The sequence below is a fragment of the Trachypithecus francoisi genome, unplaced genomic scaffold (genome assembly GCF_009764315.1).
Source record: "Trachypithecus francoisi isolate TF-2019V2 unplaced genomic scaffold, Tfra_2.0 Lachesis_group4, whole genome shotgun sequence".
Taxonomy (NCBI): domain Eukaryota; kingdom Metazoa; phylum Chordata; class Mammalia; order Primates; family Cercopithecidae; genus Trachypithecus; species Trachypithecus francoisi.
Window position 1 is genome coordinate 18,272,619 of NW_022681469.1, and position 20,484 is coordinate 18,293,102.

General features: G+C 46.8%; 1 protein-coding gene across 5 annotated transcripts in view; it reads left to right on the forward strand.

Annotated features, from left to right (window-relative positions):
* DENND2A (DENN domain containing 2A) overlaps window positions 1-20,484 on the forward strand; it is a 134,085-nt gene that overhangs the window by 74,890 nt on the left and 38,711 nt on the right. For all 5 annotated transcript variants that reach the window (XM_033192273.1, XM_033192274.1, XM_033192271.1 and 2 more), the window contains 4 exons: window positions 1,351-1,538; window positions 9,447-9,556; window positions 11,069-11,138; window positions 13,213-13,290. In XM_033192273.1, the coding sequence (XP_033048164.1) occupies window positions 1,351-1,538; window positions 9,447-9,556; window positions 11,069-11,138; window positions 13,213-13,290 (446 nt within the window). The remainder of the gene's footprint in view (window positions 1-1,350; window positions 1,539-9,446; window positions 9,557-11,068; window positions 11,139-13,212; window positions 13,291-20,484) is intronic.

Genomic DNA, 20,484 nt, shown 5'->3' on the forward strand with positions numbered 1-20,484 from the left:
GGTAGACAGTGGGGTCACAGGGTGCTCCAGGGCCGGTCCGCCATGGGCATGATCAAAATGGCACTACAGTTGCTGAGAGCCAGGGAGGCTACAATAACGGCAGCGACCCCTGCTCCCATGCCTCTCCCTATGTCCTGATGTTTTCCATGCTTCAAGGATTGACACTGCGGCCCTAAGGCTTCGGAGACCTGGAGCTTCTGCCCACTTCTGCTCAAATTACTGTGTGATCTGGAGGAAATCACTTAAGATCCAGGGCCTCTAGTTCCTCGTCTGTCTGATGAAGTTGTTGAAATAATTGGTCCCTGTGGGTCTAAAATTAGATAGTCTGGGCCTAGGCTTTAGCGAGTTTTCTGCAATTTTTTCAGACCCCAGGGAGAAGCCAAAGAAAGCAAGTCCAGAGGCCAGGCGCGACGGCTCACGCCTGTAATCACAGCACTTTGGGAGGCCGAGGCGGGTGGATCACAAGGTCGGGAGTTTGAGACCAGCGTGGCCAACATAGTGAAACCTTGTCACTACTAAAAATACAAAAAATTAGCCAGGCGTGGTGGCAGGTGCCTGTAACCTCAGATACTCGAGAGACTGAGGGAGGAGAATCACTTGAACCCGGGAGGCAGAGGTTGCAGTGAGCCGAGATTGAGCCATTGCACTCCAGCCTGGGCAACAGAGCGAGACTCCATCTAAAAAAGAAAAAGAAAAAGAAAAAAACAGCAAGTCCAGGTTGCTGAACGAGGTGATAGAGACCTGTCCACTCAGTGACCCTGCTGCATTCGCCTCAGACACCCAGCTGCTCCCAGACTCACCTCTAGAATGAAGCAAGGCCATTTCATTGCAGAGTCAGTGGCAGAAGAGGAGGTGGACAGGAGTTCCTGAGTTAGTGGGATCTCTGCCAGTTGAGTCACAAGGGATGTTTATAAAGCTCCCAGCTCCAAAAGCCCTCTGGTCTGGATTCTGTCACATCACACAAACCAAAAGATGAGGGAAATGGGTGAGGGGAGGAGTCACTGTCCCTACCTCATCAGACAGATGAAGGCAAGGGCATCTTCGGCCTCTGCCCAGAGTCCAGACAGCAAAACCATGGCAGAGTAGAGCCACGATTCCAGGCTCCTGCACCCTGATTGATTTGGTAGCCAACTGAGTGTTGCTTCTCCCAGAACTTTGGCAGATATCCCAAGTAAAGAGTTTCCTACCAATTTGTTAGACACAGAAACACTTTGGGGATTAGAAAAAAGTACTTGAGCTGAGAATTACATAACCTATTGCAGCTCAGTACAGTTCCACATGGGCTCATGGTCATTTCAGGCTCTTTGCGCTCTCTCTCTCTCTCTCTCTCCCCTCGTCTTCCTCACCCAGCTCACAGCCAGCGCCTGGTCAACGTGAAGTCTCGCCTGAAGCAGGCGCCTCGGTACCCATCACTTGCCCGGGAGCTCATCGAGTACCAGGAGAGGCAGCTCTTCGAGTATTTTGTGGTTGTGTCTTTGCACAAGAAGCAGGCTGGGGCTGCCTACGTGCCAGAACTCACCCAACAGTTCCCTCTGAAGGTACAGGGTGGCCAGGTCCCTGTGGCCTGCCAGGGTTCTAACCATCACCTTGTTGGGAGTTATGAATTCAGGGAGGTGTGGGAGTCTGAGGACCACCTAGCATCTAGAATCTTGAAAATGGATCCTAATTAGGGTATATCAGATGGAAAAAAAAATGCTGCTGCTAGAGAATTTGGGAGGTCCCAGAAAGGAGAGACTCAGGGACTCAAAAAGTATGGCCAGACAAATACAAAAATTAGCCAGGCATGGTGGTACAGCCTGTAGTCCCAGCTACTCAGGCTGAGACAGGAGAATCACTTGAACCCGGGAGGTGGAGGTTGCAGTGAGCTGAGATCATGGCACTGCACTCCAGCCTGGGCAACAGAGCGAAACTCTGTCTCAAAAAAAAAAAAAAAAAGTATGGCCAGAAATGCTTTCTCACTTCTTGTGGTTCCTGTGCTGACCATGCCATCCTCTTTGCCCTTCCTTCCATCTCTTTATCCAGACAGCCATATCTCTTCCTAACCTAGCCGAGAAGTCTCTTTCCCCTGAAGCCCCAAGTCTCCCCAAGCAGCATCACGCTTGTGTCTGTGCTAAATGTCTGCTTTGTTTGTGTGCTGTGCATCTCTGTGCATGTCCCTTCCTTTTGTTACAGGAAGGGAATCTCAATCCAGACCTCTAGAGAGGGTTCTTGGATCTCGCACAAGAAAGAATTCAGGGCAAGTTCAGCAGAGTAAAGTGAAAGCAAATTTAGTAAGAAAGTAAAGGAGGCCGGGTGCGGTGACTCACGCCTGTAATCCCAGTACTTTGGGAGGCCGAGGTGGGCAGATCACTTGAGGTCAGGAGTTGGAGACCAGCCTGGCCAACATGGCAAAACCCTGTCTCTACTAAAAATACGAAAATTAGCTGTATGTCGTGGCATGCACCTGTAATCCCAGCTACTCAGGAGGCTGAGGCTGGAGAGTCGCTTGAACCTAAGAGGCAGAGCTTGCAGTGAGCTGAGATTGCAAAAAGTAAAGGAATGAAAGAATGACTACCAGAGTAGCCCTGAGGGCTGCTGGTTGCCCATTTTTGTGGTTATTTCTTGATTGTCTGCTAAACAAGGGGTGGATTATTCATGCCTCCCCTTTTTAGATCATATAGGATAATTTCCTGACATTGCCGTGGCATTCGTAAACTGTCATGGCGCTGGTGGGAGTGTAGCAGTGAGGACGACCAGAGGTCACTCTCATTACCATCTTGGTTTTGGTGGGTTTTGGCTGACTTCTTTACTGCAACCTGTTTTATCAGCAAGATCTTTATGACCTGTATTTTGTGCCAACCTCCTATCTCATCCTGTGACTTAGAATGCCTTAACCATCTGGGAATGCAGCCCAGTAGGTTTCGGCCTCATTTTACCCAGTCCCTACTCAAAATGGAGTCACTGTGGTTCACACACCTCTGACACTTTTATGTCATGGACCATGGTCGTGTGGATTCAGCTTTACCATATGTTAAATCATGGCACCTACAATAAAATAAATAAAATAGCACTTAATATAGTCTGAAGCAACATGGCCAATAATTTATAAATTATTCTTAGGCTTTGACATCAATATTAAAGAGCTTCCACCATATTCTAATTCAGTTCAGCTAGAATTTACTAAGACTATATTACATTCAAGTAATTTTCTGCTTGGCCTTAGGGGATTACAGTGATGAAGAAAATGTGTCTCCTGTCCTCAAGGAATTTAAACTCTGCCAGGAGGACATAAAATAACCATCTCCCCCCAGCCCCGGGAAAAGCATGCAGAGATTCACCAGGTAGAATCTGATGGTCTCTGGACAGACTCATGCCTCAGGGAGGGCAGAAGGGAGGGAGCTTCTGTCCTTGCCCACTCAGGGCCTCCCTTTGCCACCACGACCCAGGCATAACCCTAGCATCTACCAAGGCCCAGATCCCGCTGTCCCCAGGCCTCCCCTCCTTTCCCAGGCCAGCCGTCCTTCCATCGTGCCCACCATGCTCCAACACCACAATCAAGTCCTATTTTTGGAGTTCAGGATAGCAATTATGTAAATTGAAGTAAACTATAGGCACTGGCCTTCCAAAGGTGACACTCACCTTCCTCTAGCTGTCACTCCTCTAAGGAATGAGCCCCTGACACCCCACTACCACAGGTATACCCAGATTTTTTTTTCGGCAGGGGCTGCCCATGGATAAGAGAGGCTGCTGGGTGTGCTCACACTGACTCTCAACAGAGATCACTGAGGCGTGAAGGGTTGTCCTACTATCCTGTTCATTGCCTTGGGGCCTAACACAATGCTGTTCACATGGCAATGCTTAATCAGTGTTGTAGGAATCAAGGCTGCGTTAGTTCATGGGTTAGTTAATGATTCACCATAATGATCAAATGATTATTGTTTCCAGCCTGGAGTCACCCACATTAAATTTTTTTTCTAAAGTAAAGTTGCACAGTCACTGTTTAAAAAGAAACTGATCCAGAAATGTATAGGAAAGAAATCACTGGTAATCACACCACACAGAGACCATCACTGTTAACATTTTCTTTTTCTTCCAGTCTTTTCTAATGGTGTAATTTTCTTACAAAAGTGGAACCATATACTGCAGAATTTTTGTATCATGCTGCATGTACTCTTTTGTAAACCTCTCATTATTTATAAGCATATTTAACAAAAATTCTAAAACATCATTTTTCAAGTTATATAATGCTCCAATATGTGAGTATTCCCTAGTCTATTTATCTGTGTAACCAGTCCCCTTCTGTTGGAAATGTATCTGGCTACCAGTGTTTGTGTGTGTGTGTGTGTGTGTGTGTGTGTGTTTTGTTTGTTTTGTTTTGTTTTTTGAGACAGTCTCATTCTGTTGCCTGGGCTAGAGTGCAGTGATGCAATCTTGGCTCACTGCAACCTCCACCTCCCGGGTACAAGCAGTTCTCCTACATCAGCCTCCCGAGTAGCTGGGATTACAGGCATGTATCACCACGCCCAACTAATTTTTTTATTTTTAGTAGAGATGGAGTTTCACCATAATGGCCAGACTGGTCTCAAACTCTTGACCTCAAATGATCCGCCCACCTTAGCCTCCCAAAGTCCTGTGATTACAGGCATGAGCCACCACGCCAAGCCTGTGTGTGTATTTTTGAGACAGGATCTCACTCTTGCTCTTGTTATCCAGGATGGCGTGGAGTGGCACGATCACAGCTCACTGCAGCCTCAACCTCCTGGGCTCAAGTGATCCTTCCCGCCTCATCTTCCCAAGTAACTGGGACTACAAGCACATGCAACCATGCCCAGCTTGTTTATTTATTTATTTAGTTTTATTTATTATTTTTTTTTTTTGAGATGGAGTCTCCCTCTGTCACCCAGGCTGGAGTGCAGTGGCGTGATCTCAGCTCACTGCAAGCTCCACCTCCCGGGTTCACGCCATTCTCCTGCCTCAGCCTCCCGAGTAGCTGGGACTACAGGCACCCGCCACTATGCCCAGCTGATTTTTTGTATTTTTGGTAGAGACAAGATTTCACCATGTTAGCCAGGATGGTCTTGATCTCCTGACCTCGTGATCCGCCCGCCTCAGCCTCCCAAAGTGCTGGGATTACAGGTGTGAGCCTGTAGTCTCTTTTTTAGAGACAGGTCTTCTTCTGTTGCCCAGGCTGGCCTCGAACTCCTGGACTCAAGCGATCCGCCTACTTCAGCCTCCCAAAGTGCTGGGACCCACTCTGCCTGTTTTGTTTTTTTTTTTTTTTTTTTAGTGCAATGGTGATCATCCTTGTACACGCATTTTTACATGTCAGGCATTATCTCCTTGCCTTTGCTCACTTGCTCCGTCTGTAGAAAGGACCTTTTCCTCCTTCTCTCTCTTCTCTTTTTAAACTTTTTTTGTGGGTTTTATTCCTCACTTCTGTCCAGTCCTCTGAATCAAGGCACAGTCCCTATTTGCATGCTAATGTTCCATTAAAATGTTTCCTATCCCGTATTTATCTTTGACAGTTCAAGGAGACTGGGCTGTTTTCCAGCCATCTGTGATTGGTTGTATTTGTGGGAGATTTCTGTGTGCAGCTGACTGTAACTGTGCTCCTGTGCATATACGAGCCTGTGTGCGGATACGCTGATAACTAATAGGTTGACGACGTGTGCGTAGGCACATGTGTGCTTGTATTTGTGTGTGTCCTATGTGTGATCTGGGGTGGGTGCATGCAAGTAGTGAGTGGGCTGTTGAAAAGGGCTGGAACTTGTTTCCCCACGAGGTCTGCTCTTCAGTCCTGAATGCTGTTTCTTTTGTGGAGAAACTCCTTTGGTATTCTTCCTTCCTTTGGTATTCTTGGCTGGTCCTTTCTTTGGTGTTCTTTATAATTTAAGTCATTCACTCTGTGGTAATTAATGACCCCTTCCTATAATTACACCCCACTGGTACTTGCTTCTTTGCATGACTGTGCAAGGACAGTCAAAATTACTGTTTAGGGGACAGTCTGAGTTTGTGAATTACCAACTCAAAGACTGTTCCTGGGCCAGTTGGGTTCGTCTGTGTCATCGTGGATGGAAGAAAGAACTGTTATATAGAAAATAAATAGTGGCTATTTATTCTGAAGGAGAACAACTAAAGGACAACTAAGTCTATAAATAGTGACTGTTTTATGGATTGATTGCTGTCTCAACCACTAGTATTAGTGGCACCCCATGGCTTCAATTAAATTTGGTCTAGCCTGAGGGGAATCATACTGGAAGCGGGTTTTGTTGTTGTTGTTTGTTTGTTTGTTTTGAGATGGAGTCTCCCTCTGTGGCCCAGGCTGGAGTGCAGTGGCTCCATCTTAGCTCATTGCAAGCTCCGCCTCCCGGTTTCATGCCTTTCTCCTGCCTCAGCCTCCAGAGTAGCTGGGACTACAGGCGCCCGCCACCATGCCCAGCTAATTGTTTTGTATTTTTAGTAGAGACAGAGTTTCACCGTGTTAGCCAGAATGGTCTCTATCTCCTGACCTCGTGATCTGCCCACCTCAGCCTCCCAAAGTGCTGGGATTACAGGCATGAGCCACCGCACCCGGCCAGGAAGCAGTTTTTAAAATTGGAAACAATCAGCCTGGTGCTCTCTGCCTTTGGATACTCTTCTTCAGAGCCCTCCTCTCCCTGACACTTGGTGACTTTGGGAAGGCTTGTTGAGCGTCAGGAGCGGTGAACAGGACTGCTGGCCTGCGGACTTCAGAAACTGTCTGCAAGGGTGTTTTAAAGTAGAGCTCGGGCCAGGCACGGTGGCTCACGCCTGTAATCCCAACACTTTGGGAGGCCGAGGCAGGTGGATCACTTGAGGTCGGGAGTTCGAGACTGGCCTGGCCAACATCGTAAAGCTCCGTCTCTATTAAAAATAAAAAAATTAGTCAGACGTGGTGGCAGGCACCTGTAATACCAGCTACTTGGGAGGCTGAGGTAGGAGAATCACTTGAACCCAGGAGGTGGAGGTTGCAGTGAGCCAAGATTGCAGCATTGCACTCCAGCCTGGGTGACAGAGCAAGACTCCATCTCAAAATAATGAATGAATGAATGAATGAATGAATAAATAAATAAAGTGGAGCTCACTAGCAAGCTATTGGAAACAAAGAAATTGATGCAAATTATTACAGAAACAATTTAGGTTAGGGCCAAACACCGTGACTCACGCCTGTAATCCCAACACTCTGGGAGACCAAGGCAGGCAGATCACTTGAGGCCAGGAGTTCAAGATCAGCCTGGCCAACATGGTGAAACCCTGTTTCTACTGAAAATACAAAAAAAAAAAAAAAAAAAAAAGCTAGATGTGGTGGTGCATGCTTGTAATCCTAGCTATTCAAGAGGCTGAGGCAGGAGAATCACTTGAACCCATAAGGTAGATGTTGCAGTGAGCCAAGATCTGCACTCCAGCCTGGGTGACAGAGTGAGACTCTGTCTCAAAAAAAAAAAAAAAAAAATGAAAGGAAGGAAGGAAGTTAGCCGTTATATTTAGGTTAGACACTATCAATTCCTAACCTCAGATATTCAGATATGTGATATTTCAAATTACTGAAGATAACCTTAGCATGATGCGTTTTTCTTTAACTTTTTATAAAGGAAATTTAACAAATATAAACCTATTAACAATAGCAACAAAGCCTACAATTCTCCTCACATGAAAAAGTACCTGTTTATAAGCAAATATGAATAATAATGAGATAAATAGAAATTATTATTTTGTGTTTCCCAAACTTGTATCTGGGGTGCTTTTTAAAAGCACAGATTGCTGGCTAGGTGTGATGGTATGCACTTGTAAGTCCCGCTACTCAGGATGCTGAAGCAGGAGGATTGCTTGAGCCTAGGAATTCAAGTCCAGCCTGGGCAAGATAGCAAAACTCTGGCTCTAAAAAATATATATTTATACATAGAGAGACCAAAAAATCACGAATTTCTGTTCATAAGCAAAACAAACTCACGACTTTAGTCTCTAAATCAGACTTCATTAATTCATCCTGTCCCTTCTTTTTTTCTTTTTTCTTTTTGAAATGGAATCTTGCTCTGTCGCCCAGGCTGGAGTGCAGTGGTGCAATCTCGGCTCACTGCAAGCTCTGCCTCCCGGGTTCATGCCATTCTCCTGCCTCAGCCTCCCGAGTAACTGGGACTACAGGCGCCGCCACCACGCCCAGCTAATTTTTTTGTGTGTATTTTTAGTAAAGACAGAGTTTCACCATGTTAGCCAGAATGGTCTCGATCTCCTGACCTCGTGATCTGCCTGCCTTGGCCTCCCAAAGTACTGGGATTACAGGCGTGAGCCACCGTGCCCAGCTCTGTTTCTTTTTTCTTAGACAGCATCTTGCTCTGTTGCCCAGGCTGGAGTGCAGTGGTGTGATCTCAGCTCACTGCAACCTCCACCTCCTGGGTTCAAGCAGTTCTCATGCCTCAGCCTCCCAAGCAGCTGAGAGTACAGGTGCCCGCTACCACATGTGGCTAATTTTTTTGTATTTTTAGTACAGATGGGGTCTTGCCGTGTTGGCCAGGCTGGTCTCAAACTCCTGACCCCAGGTGATTCACCGGCCTCAGCCTCCCAAAGTGCTGGGATTACAGGTGTGAGCCACCACGCCCGGCCCTTGTTCTTTTTTTTTTTTTTTTTTTTTCTGTAGACATGGAACCTCGCTATGTTGCCCCAGCTGGTTTTGAACTCCTGGTCTCAAGTGATCCTCCTGCCTTGGCCTCCCAAAGTGCTCATCCTGTTCTTTAACAAGATAACATTCATCCGGTCTTTGATATGTCAGATACTGTATGATGTGCTAGAATCTCATAGAGAGAGAGAGAAAAAAAAAGATTAGATCATTTTTCTTCCTAGTTTGAACATTAACTCATGTGACCGGGACACATCACGTCACACCTCAGGGCTTATTTCCTTCTTGCTGAAATAAGAATGTCAGGCTGGATGGCGTCACGCTTCCTTCTAGTTCCAACACTCAAAGACTGTCTGAAATTAGTTGAATTTCCCAGCATAATTTGGTTTTACTGAATTTATTCACTGAGAGTGTTGTAACAGTCTTTGCCTGGAGTGAGAAGGGACTGCTTTGCCTGGGCCCAGAGATAGAAAGGCCTGATTCGAGGCTCTGCCCTCCAGCTTCCTGAGCCTCCTATTTGGAAAGGACCACTGGCAGTTTTTTTTTTATTCCTTGAAATAGTTACATTCTAGAATGTCAAGCGGAGAAGCATAGATAACGTTTCTCTCAAGCATACTATTTTTTCCTCCCAACTTCTCCCAGAGGTCTATAGTTGGAACTGCCCTGGGGGGGAAAAACGCCCCAGCAGACCGAGCTGCAAGCCCTTCCCAAGGGAAGAGGTTAAGGCGGCAGTCACAAATGTGGAAAGGTGGGAGAGGCCATCCTTGCCATCGTCTGCCTCACTCTCCCACGCTGGGGTTTGTTCTCAAACCATCTCTCACCTTTCTCCCTGCAGTTGGAAAGATCTTTCAAGTTCATGAGAGAGGCTGAGGACCAACTGAAGGCCATTCCCCAGTTCTGTTTCCCTGATGCCAAGGATTGGGTTCCTGTCCAGCAGTTCACCAGGTACGAGCTGGCTTCTCCCCTGCCCAGCCCCAAAGACTAAGTGGGACTTAGAGACGGGATTACAGGTGGCAGACTCCGTGAGTCATTCCCACCGTTAAGCAATCCTGATGGGCCCTGGCCTAGAGCTTTCCCCAAGGGGTGTTTTTAAAGCTTCCCTGAAGGTGAGAGTCACCTGCCCAGCATGCAGACCTCCCAGGCCTCCCACTCAATCTGGGGATGTTTGTTTCAGAAGCCTCCCGGAAGGTAATTCTTAGCCTGGGAAAAGTTAGGACAACATTGCCCTTCCCCGTTCTCATCCTGAAACATCTCTTCAGTCTCCTATCCAACTGTTTCTTGGATTGGGATCCGTTTACATTTCTGCTTCATCTTGTGTTATTTAGACACCAGTGTTTTTATTATCAGATGTTTCAGCATTTGGCCAAACTCAGTAGGCTGCGGGTCCTGTCTTTAAGGGGTACCGCGTTCCTTGAGGGTGGCTCAGCAGTCTTTAAGGACCGTCCAAGCCTTGGGGCTGCCCTGTACAGACCATGACCTGAGAGAGCTGCCCCGGGGCAATTCCAAGAGGGGCACAGAACCGTCGCACTCTTCCGCTGCTCTCTCACCGAGTCACATCCCCAGATGAGCAGATGTCACTGCACTCACACATGCTTGGCTCCCTGAGGACAGCACCCCAGGCACTTCCCTCTCTTCAGCCTCCAGAGTCAATGACAGTTGTGTTTTGTAAAGTGGGGCAGCCCAGGTGATTGAATGATGGGAGAGCCCTGAGCTAGGTATGGTGGCGAGCGCCTGTAATCCCAGCTACTCGGGGAAGCTAGGGCAGGAGAATCGCTTGAACCTGGGAAGCGAAGGTTGTGGTGAGCCGAGATCACACCACTGCACCCCAGCCTGGGCAACCGAGTGAGACTCTGCCTCGGAAAAAAAAAAAAGAAAAAATGATGGGAGGGCCCCGGATGGAAACAAAGTACCACATTTCCTCTCAGGCCACAGCAACACTTTAGTTCTCAGTCTCACTGACTTTTTTTTTTCTTTGAGATGGAGTCTTGCTTCTTCCTCCAGGCTGGAGTGTAATGGCATGATCTTGGCTGACTGCTACCTCCACCTCCTGGGTTCAAGCAATTCTCTTGCCTCAGCCTCCCCAGTAGCTGGGAGTACAGACATGTGCCACCATGCCTGGCTAATTTTTGTATTTTTAGTAGAGACAGGGTTTCACCCTGTTGGCCAGGTGGGTCTCGAACTCCTGACCTCAAGTGATCCACCCACCTCAGCCTCCCAAAGTGCTGGGATTACAGGCGTGAGCCACCATGCCCAGCCCAGTCTCACTGACATTTACAATGAAGCTATGGGTGACCAGTGTCTCAGCACGAACAGGGACAGGTGGGATGGGGAGCGGCCTTTCCTACGGCCTCCTGCAGTGTGTCCCCTGGCTGCTCGCTGCTACCCCTTGCTGCAGAGTGATGAGGTGTCTTTGGTTTTGTTTTGCTTTGTGATGCATTTGTGTTTTCCCAACCACAGTGAAACATTCTCATTTGTCTTAACTGGAGAAGATGGGAGCAGAAGGTTCGGTTACTGCCGAAGACTGCTGGTGAGTACAGTCTGCTTTCAGCCTGCAAGAGCCTCGTGGACAGCCAGGTCTGACTTCCTGGTCCCATGAGACTGAGATTCCCCAATGGGCCACAGGAGGAGAAGGAGCAGGGGGAGTGGCAGGTTAATCAGGATAGTTAATACCACAGAAAAAAGCTGGCACGGTGGCTCATGCCTATAATCTCAGCACTTTGGGGGGATAAAGGGGACAGATCACTTGAGACCAGGAGTTCAAGACCAGCCTGGGTAACAAAATGAGGCCCCGGCTCTATTTTAAAAATATATACTAAAAAATTAAAAATTAAAAAACAGGAATTGAGGGTGCTCACCTGAGTCTTCTTGGTAGGTGGGAATGTCCATTTCCATCAGAAAGAAAGTACTTTTATTTCATTTTGAGACAGGATCTCTCTCTGCTGCCTGGGCTGGAGTGCAGTGGATCATGTTTCACTGTAGCCTCGACCTCCCCAGCTCAGGTGATCCTCCTGCCTCAGCCTCCCAAGTAGCTGGGACCACAGGCATGTACCACCACACATGGCTAACTTTTAAATTATTTGTAGAGACAGGATCTTGCTGTGTTGCCTAGGCTGGTCTCGAACTCTTGGGCTCAAGCAGTCTTCCCACTTTGGCCTCCCAGTGTGCTGGGATTACAGGCATGAACCACTGCAACTGGACAAAAATACTTTCTCCATTATTTTTCCTGCCAAATAAAAGACCTTTCTCTCTTTAAGCAAAATATTTTTTTCTGATAAAACATGCCAAACAGACCCTGATCACTTAGAGAGAACATTCAGAATGGTTGCTAAGGAGAGGAGACTCAAATAATTCAAGAATGTCCCCTTCAGAAGAATCACCTTTAAAAGTCAGGAACTTATTTCAGTGCAATAATCCTGCTAAAGCATTTTAGAATTGTCATTCTGAGGCCCGTTCTTTTGAAAATCTTCAGTAATGGTGAGTCTTTTTCCACTGAGAATATACTTGAGTCCCTGAAATAGGCTGAAAAACTTTAGAGTCAAGTATAATGCATGGCACATAGTAGGTATTCAAGAAACATTTTTTGAATTAATCAGTAAAATAAAAAGCATGGATAATTGAAAAAGTTAAGTGAGATAATAATTTTGTTGATCAAATTACTTTAGGGTTAAAGTATTGAGATTGAAGTTGGGCACAGGCTCACGCCAGTAATCCTAGCACTTTGGAAGGCCGAGGTGGGCAGACTGCATGAGCTCAGGAGTTCAAGACCAGCTTGGCCAACATGGTGAAGCCCTATCTCTACTAAAAATACAAAAAAATAGCTGGGCATGGCGACACACGCCTGTAATTCCAGCTATTCAGGAGGCTGAGTCACAAGAATCGCTTGAACCCGGGAGGTAGAGGCTGCAGTGAGCCGAGATCGCGTCACTGCACTCCAGTCTGGACAACAGAGCAAGACTCTGTATCCAGAAATAAATAAATAAAATTTTTTTTTAAGTATTGAGATTGGGCAGGGTGCAGTGGCTCTCGCCTGTAATCTCAGCACTTTGGGAGGCCGAGGTGGGCAGATTACGAGGTCAGGAGTTCAAAACAAGCCTGGCCAATATGGTGAAACCCCTTCTGTACTAAAAGCACAAAAATTAGCAGGGCATGGTGGTATGCACCTGTAATCCCAGCTACTTGGGAGGCTGAGGCAGGAGAATCGCTTGAACCCAGGAGGTGGAGGTTGCAGTGGGCCAACATTGTTCCACTATACTCCAGCCTGGTGACAGAGTGAGACTCCGTTTCAAAAAAAAAAAAAAGTATTGAGATTGATCTTTGTTATTTTTTGATATGAAAATTAGCTTAAAACTGAGTTTTCAGAAAGATCTTCAGAAATGATTTCTCACTTGAAATTATCGTTATAATAAACATATAGTGATAACAAACAACTATAGCAAACATTATAATAAACACAATGGGATAACAACTTACTTTATTGGGGTTTCCAGAGCTACGATATGTGGAAACATCTGGCACTTGATAGTTTCCCAAAAAACATGTGGGTTCCTTTCTTCCCTGAGGCTGTCAACACTCATAATTCCCTTGTGTTTCTCTCCAAAAAGCCTGGAGGCAAAGGGAAGCGCCTTCCTGAAGTTTACTGCATTGTGAGCCGCCTGGGATGCTTCAGCCTCTTTTCAAAGGTGAGAACTTGGACCTCAGAGAAAGAGGAAGGGAAGGAACGGGAGGGCTCTAGAGGGGTCCAGGGAATACCCCCATGTCCTGGGCCTTCTCTCATTTTATTCTCTACCTACTTCCCTTCCCATTTCTTCACTCCTCTCCTCATCACCCCTCTATTCTCTCACCATTGGTTCAGGAAATGAGAGTTGATAGGCCTGGTGCGGTGGTGCGGTGGCTCATGCCTGTAATCCTAGCACTTTGGGAGTCTGAGGCAGGCGGATCACTTGAGGTCAGGAGTTCAAGATGAGCCTGACCAGCATGGTGAAAGCCCGTCTCTACTAAAAATACAAAAAAAATTAGCCGGGCATGGTGGTGCATGCCTGTAGTCCCAGTTATCAGGAGGTTGAGGCAGGAGAATTACTTGAACCCGGGAGGTGGAGGTTGCAGTGAGCCGAGATCATGCCATTGCACTCCAGCCTGGGTGACAGAGCAAGACCCTGTCTCAAAAAAAAAAAAAAAAAAAAGAGTTAATGAAGGGCCAGGTTCAGAAAGTGTATGTGGTGCAGGGAGGGTGAGATAATTGAAGTTGAGAATGGGAGGGGTGGAGGACCCTCCCAGAATATTGCAGGTGTTTTATTTTTCTTCTTCTGAGCATTGCCTTTTGTCATATGAGCTTTGGCGTGAAAAAGGCTACTATAATAGATGGATAGGTGTGTACCCACGTATATATGTGTCATGTATGTATAACAGTTTTGTGGAGGGGGGATTAATTATTTTAATAGTGCTCTAAGTTTATCAAAATATTCATATAATTTGGTCTTCTTTTCTGGAAAATGAGCCAATATATGAACACATAGGAATTGCCATATTGAATTAGCTCATCTACCCCAGTATTCTGGATTGGTGTATAGGAAAGAATTACTATCCTATATGATGCTGATCTCAAAAACTAGATATAATCCAACATCATTTCCTATATTAACCAGACATGAGTGTCTAATTCATAATTTTTTTTTTCTTTTTTTGAGACAGAGTCTCACTCTGTCACCCAGGCCAGAGTGTGGTGCACGATCTCCGCTCACTGCCACCTACACTTCCCGAGTTCAAGCAATTCTTGTGCCACAGCCTCCTGAGTAGCTGGAATTATAGGCACGTGCCACCACGCCTGGCTAATTTTGTATTTTTAGTAGAGATGGGGTTTCACCATGTTGCTCAGGCTGGTCTCAAACCGACCTCAAGTGATCCACCCGCCTTGGCCTCCCAAAGTGCTGGGATTATAGGCGTGAGCCACTGCATCCGACCTAATTGATAAATTTATTTTCAATCCTTCTTGAGTATATAGATCTGTCTGAGCTTTCTTTTGGGAATTGAAGTTCCTGCGCCTTCGGTCCATGGATGTTAAAGCAGTACTCCCTAAAAGCATTTCTTTTTTATTTGTTTGTTTGTTTTTGAGACGGAGTCTCGCTCTGTCGCCCAGGCTGGAGTGCAGTGGCCGGATCTCAGCTCACTGTAAGCTCCGCCTCCCGGGTTCACACCACTCTCCTGCCTCAGCCTCCCGAGTAGCTGGGACTACAGGCGCCCGCCACCTCGCCCGGCTAGTTTTTTGTATTTTTTAGTAGAGGCGGGGTTTCACCATGTTAGCCAGGATGGTCTTGATCTTCTGACTTTGTGATCTGCCCGTCTCGGCCTCCCAAAGTGCTAGGATTACAGGCGTGAGCCACCGCGCCTGGCCTGTTTGTTTGTTTTTTTGAGACGGAGTCTCACACTATTGCCAGGCTGGAGTGCAGTGGCGCAATCTTGCCTCACTGCAACCTCCACCTCCTGGGTTCAAGCAATTCTCCTGCCTCAGCCTCCCGAGTAGCTGGGACTACAGGCACGTGCCACCACACCCAGCTAATTTTTGTGTTTTTAGTAGAGACGGGGTTTCACCATGTTGGCCAGGATTGTCTCCATCTCCTGACCTCATAATCCACCCGCCTCGGCCTCCCAAAGTGCTGGGATTACAGGCATGAGCCACTGTGCCCAGCCCCTAAAAGCATTTCTATAAAAAAGCCTTCCTCCTGTCTGCCCTCTACCTAAATTCAGAGGAAGCCTGAATTATACAGATAGTAGTGTAATCTCTTCCCATGGTAGAACTTGTACTTCTCTGCAAGTCTGTTTGAAAGAATTAATGTCTGGTCAGGAGGCTGAGACCAGTAGATCACTTGAGCCCAAGAGTTCGAGGCTGTGGTGAGCTGTGATCGCATCACTGCACTCCAGCCTGGGAAAACTAGCGAGACCCTGTCTCTAATTAAAAAACAAAAAACAGAAGACCAGGTGCAGTGTCTCACACCTATAATCCTAGTGCTTTGGGAGGCCAAGGCAGGAGGATCGCTTGAGCCCACGAGTTCAAGACCAGACTAGGCAACATGGTGAAACCCTGTCTCTACAAAAAATACAAAAAAAGTAGCCAGGCATGGTAGTGTGCACCTGTAGTTCCAGCTACCTGGGAGGCTGAGAGGTGGGAGGATTGCTGGAGCCTAGGAGGCTAGGCTGCAGCGAGCCATGTTCACACCAGTACACTCCAGCCTTGGCGACAGAGTGAGACCCTGTCAAGAAAGAAAAGGAAAAAAAAAGAAAAGAAAGAGAAATAAAGAGAAAGATAAAGAGGAAGGAAGGGAGGGATGGAGGGAGGGAAGGAGGGAGGGAGGGGAGAAGGAGGGAGGAAGGAAGAGGGGGAGGGAAAGGAAGGAAAGAAAGGAAAATGAAAGGAAAATGAATGCTATCAGTGTAATCTTAGCCAGGGTCTCCCCTCCCCTCCACCAGAAGTAGTCATCATTGTATGTTGGGGTTGGCCATTGGCAAGGTCTAGCAGGCTAGGCATTACTGCTCAGGCCAGTCTTTCATGTGATTTGTTTACATATGAAGTAAGGTTATAGGTCGTAGCCTTTGTTGTTGTCAGAATGCTTATGAACACTGGAAGTAAAACAGCTCATGTGAGTTAGGCCAGCTTCCAAGTGGAGGCTTTGAAGTTCACATAAGCGTCCTTGCTGTCATGGGCAGGGGACGTGAAGCCAGGAAATGTGCTAACATACTTCTGTGATGCAGAGTCCTTGGTTTTCCTGTCTGTTTTCTGACCAGGGATATTTTAGGAGCGCAGTGTGATGACTTGCTGAAGACCACACAGCAGATATTCAGGACAGAACTGGAACCAGAGCTTTAGCTAACTGAGCCCAGGAACTTGAGCTATTTCTAGGTGTGGGGCAAGGATGACCAAAATGGCATATTGTCCTTTAGAACAGAAAGGAGTCATGGAGAAGAGGAAGAGAGCAGCTCTTAGAATCTCTGAAGGCAAGGGTATCAGTTAACAATTGCTCTAGTAATACCATCTAATGAACCACAGGGCCTTCAATATTCAATCATTTGTTCTCCTAGCTGTGAGGTCAGCTGGGGTTTGGGCTCGGCAAGTATTGTGAAGAGGCTGGGTTGGCTGATTGAGGCTGGCTGGTTGGTTGATCTAGCTGCTCTAGAGGCTGCAAGTCTGGGCGCAGGCCTGGTCCACATGTCTCCCATACTCCTAGACAGTGAGATGGCGCATATGTGCTCTTCTCGTGGCAATGGCAGAGGCACAAGAGGGCACACAAAACACAAAGGCAGGCCTCCTAAGGCCTGGATAGAGAACCCGCATGGCAATGCTTCTGCCTCATTCTGCCCAGTGTCCCAAAAGCTTTTTTTCTTTTTTTCTTTTTTTTTTGAGATGGAGTCTTGCTCTGTCGCCCAGACTGGAGTGCAGTGGTGTGATCTCGGTTAACTGCAACCTCCGCCTCCCAGGTTCAAGTGATTCTCCTTCCCAGCCTCCTGAGTAGCTGAGATTATAGGCACCTGCCACCACACCCAGCTAATTTTTGTATTTTTAGTAGAGATGGGGTTTCACCATGTTGGCCAGGCTGGTCTTGAACTCCTGACCTCAGGTAATCTGCCTACCTTGGCCTCCCAAAATGCTGGGATTACAGGCCTGAGCCCCTGTGCCTGGCCACAAGCTTTTTTTAATTACTGTCCCCCGAAGCAGCCTTTTTAGATGTGTTTTCCTTAACTGCCTCCCCCAAAATTCTTACTAATTTTTTCATATTATTGTCTTTTTCTTGTGCTAAAATATATACATAACGAAAAATTTACCATCTTAACCATTTTAACAGTTGAGTGGCATTACATCCACATTGTTGTGCAACAATCACCAGCATCTATCTCCAGAGCTTTTTCATCTCCCCCAACAGAAACTCTGTACCCATTGAGGCCAGGCGTGGTGGCTCACGCCTGTAATCCCAGCACTCTGGGAGGCTGAGGTGGGGATCACTTGAGGTCATGAGTTCAAGACCAGCCTAACCAACATGGTGAAACCCCATCTCTACTAAAAATACAAAAATTAGCTAGAGCCAGGTACAGTGGCTCACACCTGTAATCCCAGCACTTTAGGAGACTGAGGCAGGCAGATCACCTGATGCCAGGAGTTCAACACCAGCCTGGCAAACATGGTGAAACCCTATTTCTACTAAAAATGCAAAAATTAGCCAGGGCTGAGGCAGGAGAATCACTTGAACCTGGGAAGCAAAGGTTGCAGTGAGCCGAGATCGCACCACTGCACTCCAGCCTGGGCAACAACAGCGAAACTCCGGCTCAAAAAAAAAAAAAAAATTAAGTGAGTGTGGTGGTGGGCGTCTGTAATCCCAGCTACTCAGGAGGCTGAGGCAGGAGAATCGCTTGAACCTGGGGGGCAGAGGTTGCAGTGAGCCAAGATCATGCCATTGCACTCCAGCCTGGGCAACAAGAGCGAGACTCCATCTCAAAAGAAAAAAGAAACTCTGTACTCATTAAACAATAATTTCCCATTCCCCCCACCAACCCCTTACCATCGCCATTCTATTTTCTATTTTTCTGAATTTGAGGATTCTAGGAACGTCACAGAGGTAGAACCATGCAATAGTTGTCCTTTTGTGACTGACTTCAATTCACTTAGCATAATATTTTCAGGGTTCACTCATGTTGTAGCATGTATCTGTACTTCGTTCCTTTTGTGGCTGAATAATATTCCACTATATGTATGTACAACATTTTATTTATCCCTTTATCCACTGATGGACATTTGGGTGGTTTCCACGTTGTGGCCATTGTGAATTATGCTGCTAGGAACATATGTGTACAAATAAATATCTGTTCAAGTCCCTGCTTCAATTATTTTGGGTATACACCCAGAAATAGAGTTGCTGGATCATATGGTAATTCTATTTAGTTTTTTTGAGGAACTGCCATTCTGTCTTTTTAATTTTAATAATACATTTTATTTAACAGAATATGTCCAAAATATTATTTTATTTCAGCATATAGTTGACATGAAAAAAATCATTGATATATTTTATATTCTTAATTGTCTATTTCGAGGGCTGGGCACGGCGGCTCACACCTGTAATCCTAGCACTTTGGGAGGCCAAGGTGGTTGGATCACCTGAGGTCAGGAGTTCCAGCCTGGCCAACATGGCAAAATTCCGTCTCTACTAAAAATACAAAAATTAGCCGGGTGCGGTGGCACGTGCCTGTAATCCCAGCTACTTGAGAGGCTGAGGCAGGAGAATCGCTTGAACCCAGGGGGCAGAGGTTGCAGTGAGCCAAGATTGGGCCATTACACTCTAGCCTGGGCGACAGAGCAAGACTTAGTCTCAAAAAATAAAAAAATTTTTTTAAAGTCCGGGCGCAGTGACTCATGCTTGTAATCCCAGCACTTTGGAAGGCCGAGATGGGCGGATCACGAGGTCAGGAAATCAAGACCATCCTGGCTAACACGGTGAAACCCTGTCTCTATTAAAAAAATACAAAAAAATTAGCCGGGCATGGTGGCGGGCGCCTGTCGTCCCAGCTACTCGGGGGTCTGAGGCAGGAGAATGGTGTGAACCTGGGAAGTGGAGCTTGCAGTGAGCTGAGATTGCGCCACTGCACTCCAGCCTGGGTGACAGAGCGAGACTGTGTCTCAAAATAAAATGTGTATTTTGAAATTTAGTTGGTATTTTACACTTTTTTTTGGAGGCTGAGGCACAAGAATCGCTTGAACCCAGGAGACAGAGGTTGCAGTGAGCCAAGATTGCGCCATTGCACTCCAGCCTGGGCGACAGAGCAAGACTCAGTCTCAAAAAAAAAAAAGAAAAGAAAAGAAAAGAAAGATTGTGTATTTTGAAATTCAGTTGGTATTTTACACTTTTTTTTTTTAGATGGTTTGCTCTTGTTGCCCAGGCTGGAGTGCAATGGCGTGGTGTCGGCCCAGTGCAACCTCTGCCTGCTGGATTCAAGCAATTCTCCTGCTTCAGCCTCCTAAGTAGCTAGGAGTACAGGTGCCTGCCACCACGCCCAGCTAATTTTGTAGTTTTAGTAGAGACAGGGTTTCACCATGTGGGCCAGGCTGGTCTCGAACTCCCCACCTCAGGTGATCTGCCCACCTTGGCCTCCCAAAGTGTTGGGATTACAGGTGGGAGCCACCGTGCCCAGCTGGTATTTTGCACTTAACAGTACATCTGGGCTGGGCGCAATGGTTCACACCTTTAATCCCAGCACTGGGAGGCTGAGATGGGCGGATCACCTGAGGTCGGGAGTTTGAGACAGCCTGACCAACATGGAGAAACCCTGTCTCTACTAAAACTACAAAATTAGCCAGGTGTGGTGGTGCACGCCTGTAATCCCAGCTACTCGGGAGGCTGAGGCAGGAGAATCGCTTGAACCTGGGAGGCGGAGGTTGCAGTGAGCCGAGATTGTGCCAATGCACTCCAGCCTGGGCAACAAGAGCAAAACTCTGTCTCAAAAAAATAATAATAATAATAAATGAAAAAAAACTCTGAATTCAGACTAGCCATATTTCAAGGGCTCAATAGCTACATGTGATACTTTTATAAATGGCAGTTTTTAAAAATAGAGACTGGGTCTCACTATGTTTCCCAGGCTGTAATGCAGTGGCATGATCATAGCTCATTGCAGCCTCAAATTCCTGGGCTCAAGCAATCCTCCTGCCTCAGCCTCCCAAGTAGCTGGGATTACAGGTGTGTGCCACCTTACACAGCTTCATAAATGGCATTTTAATTTAGACTCTTGATTTACAATTAGATTGTGGAGAGATTGGATTTTTTTTTTTTTTTTTTTGAGACGGAGTCTCACTCTGTCGCCCAGGCTGGAGTGCAGTGGCCGGATCTCAGCTCACTGCA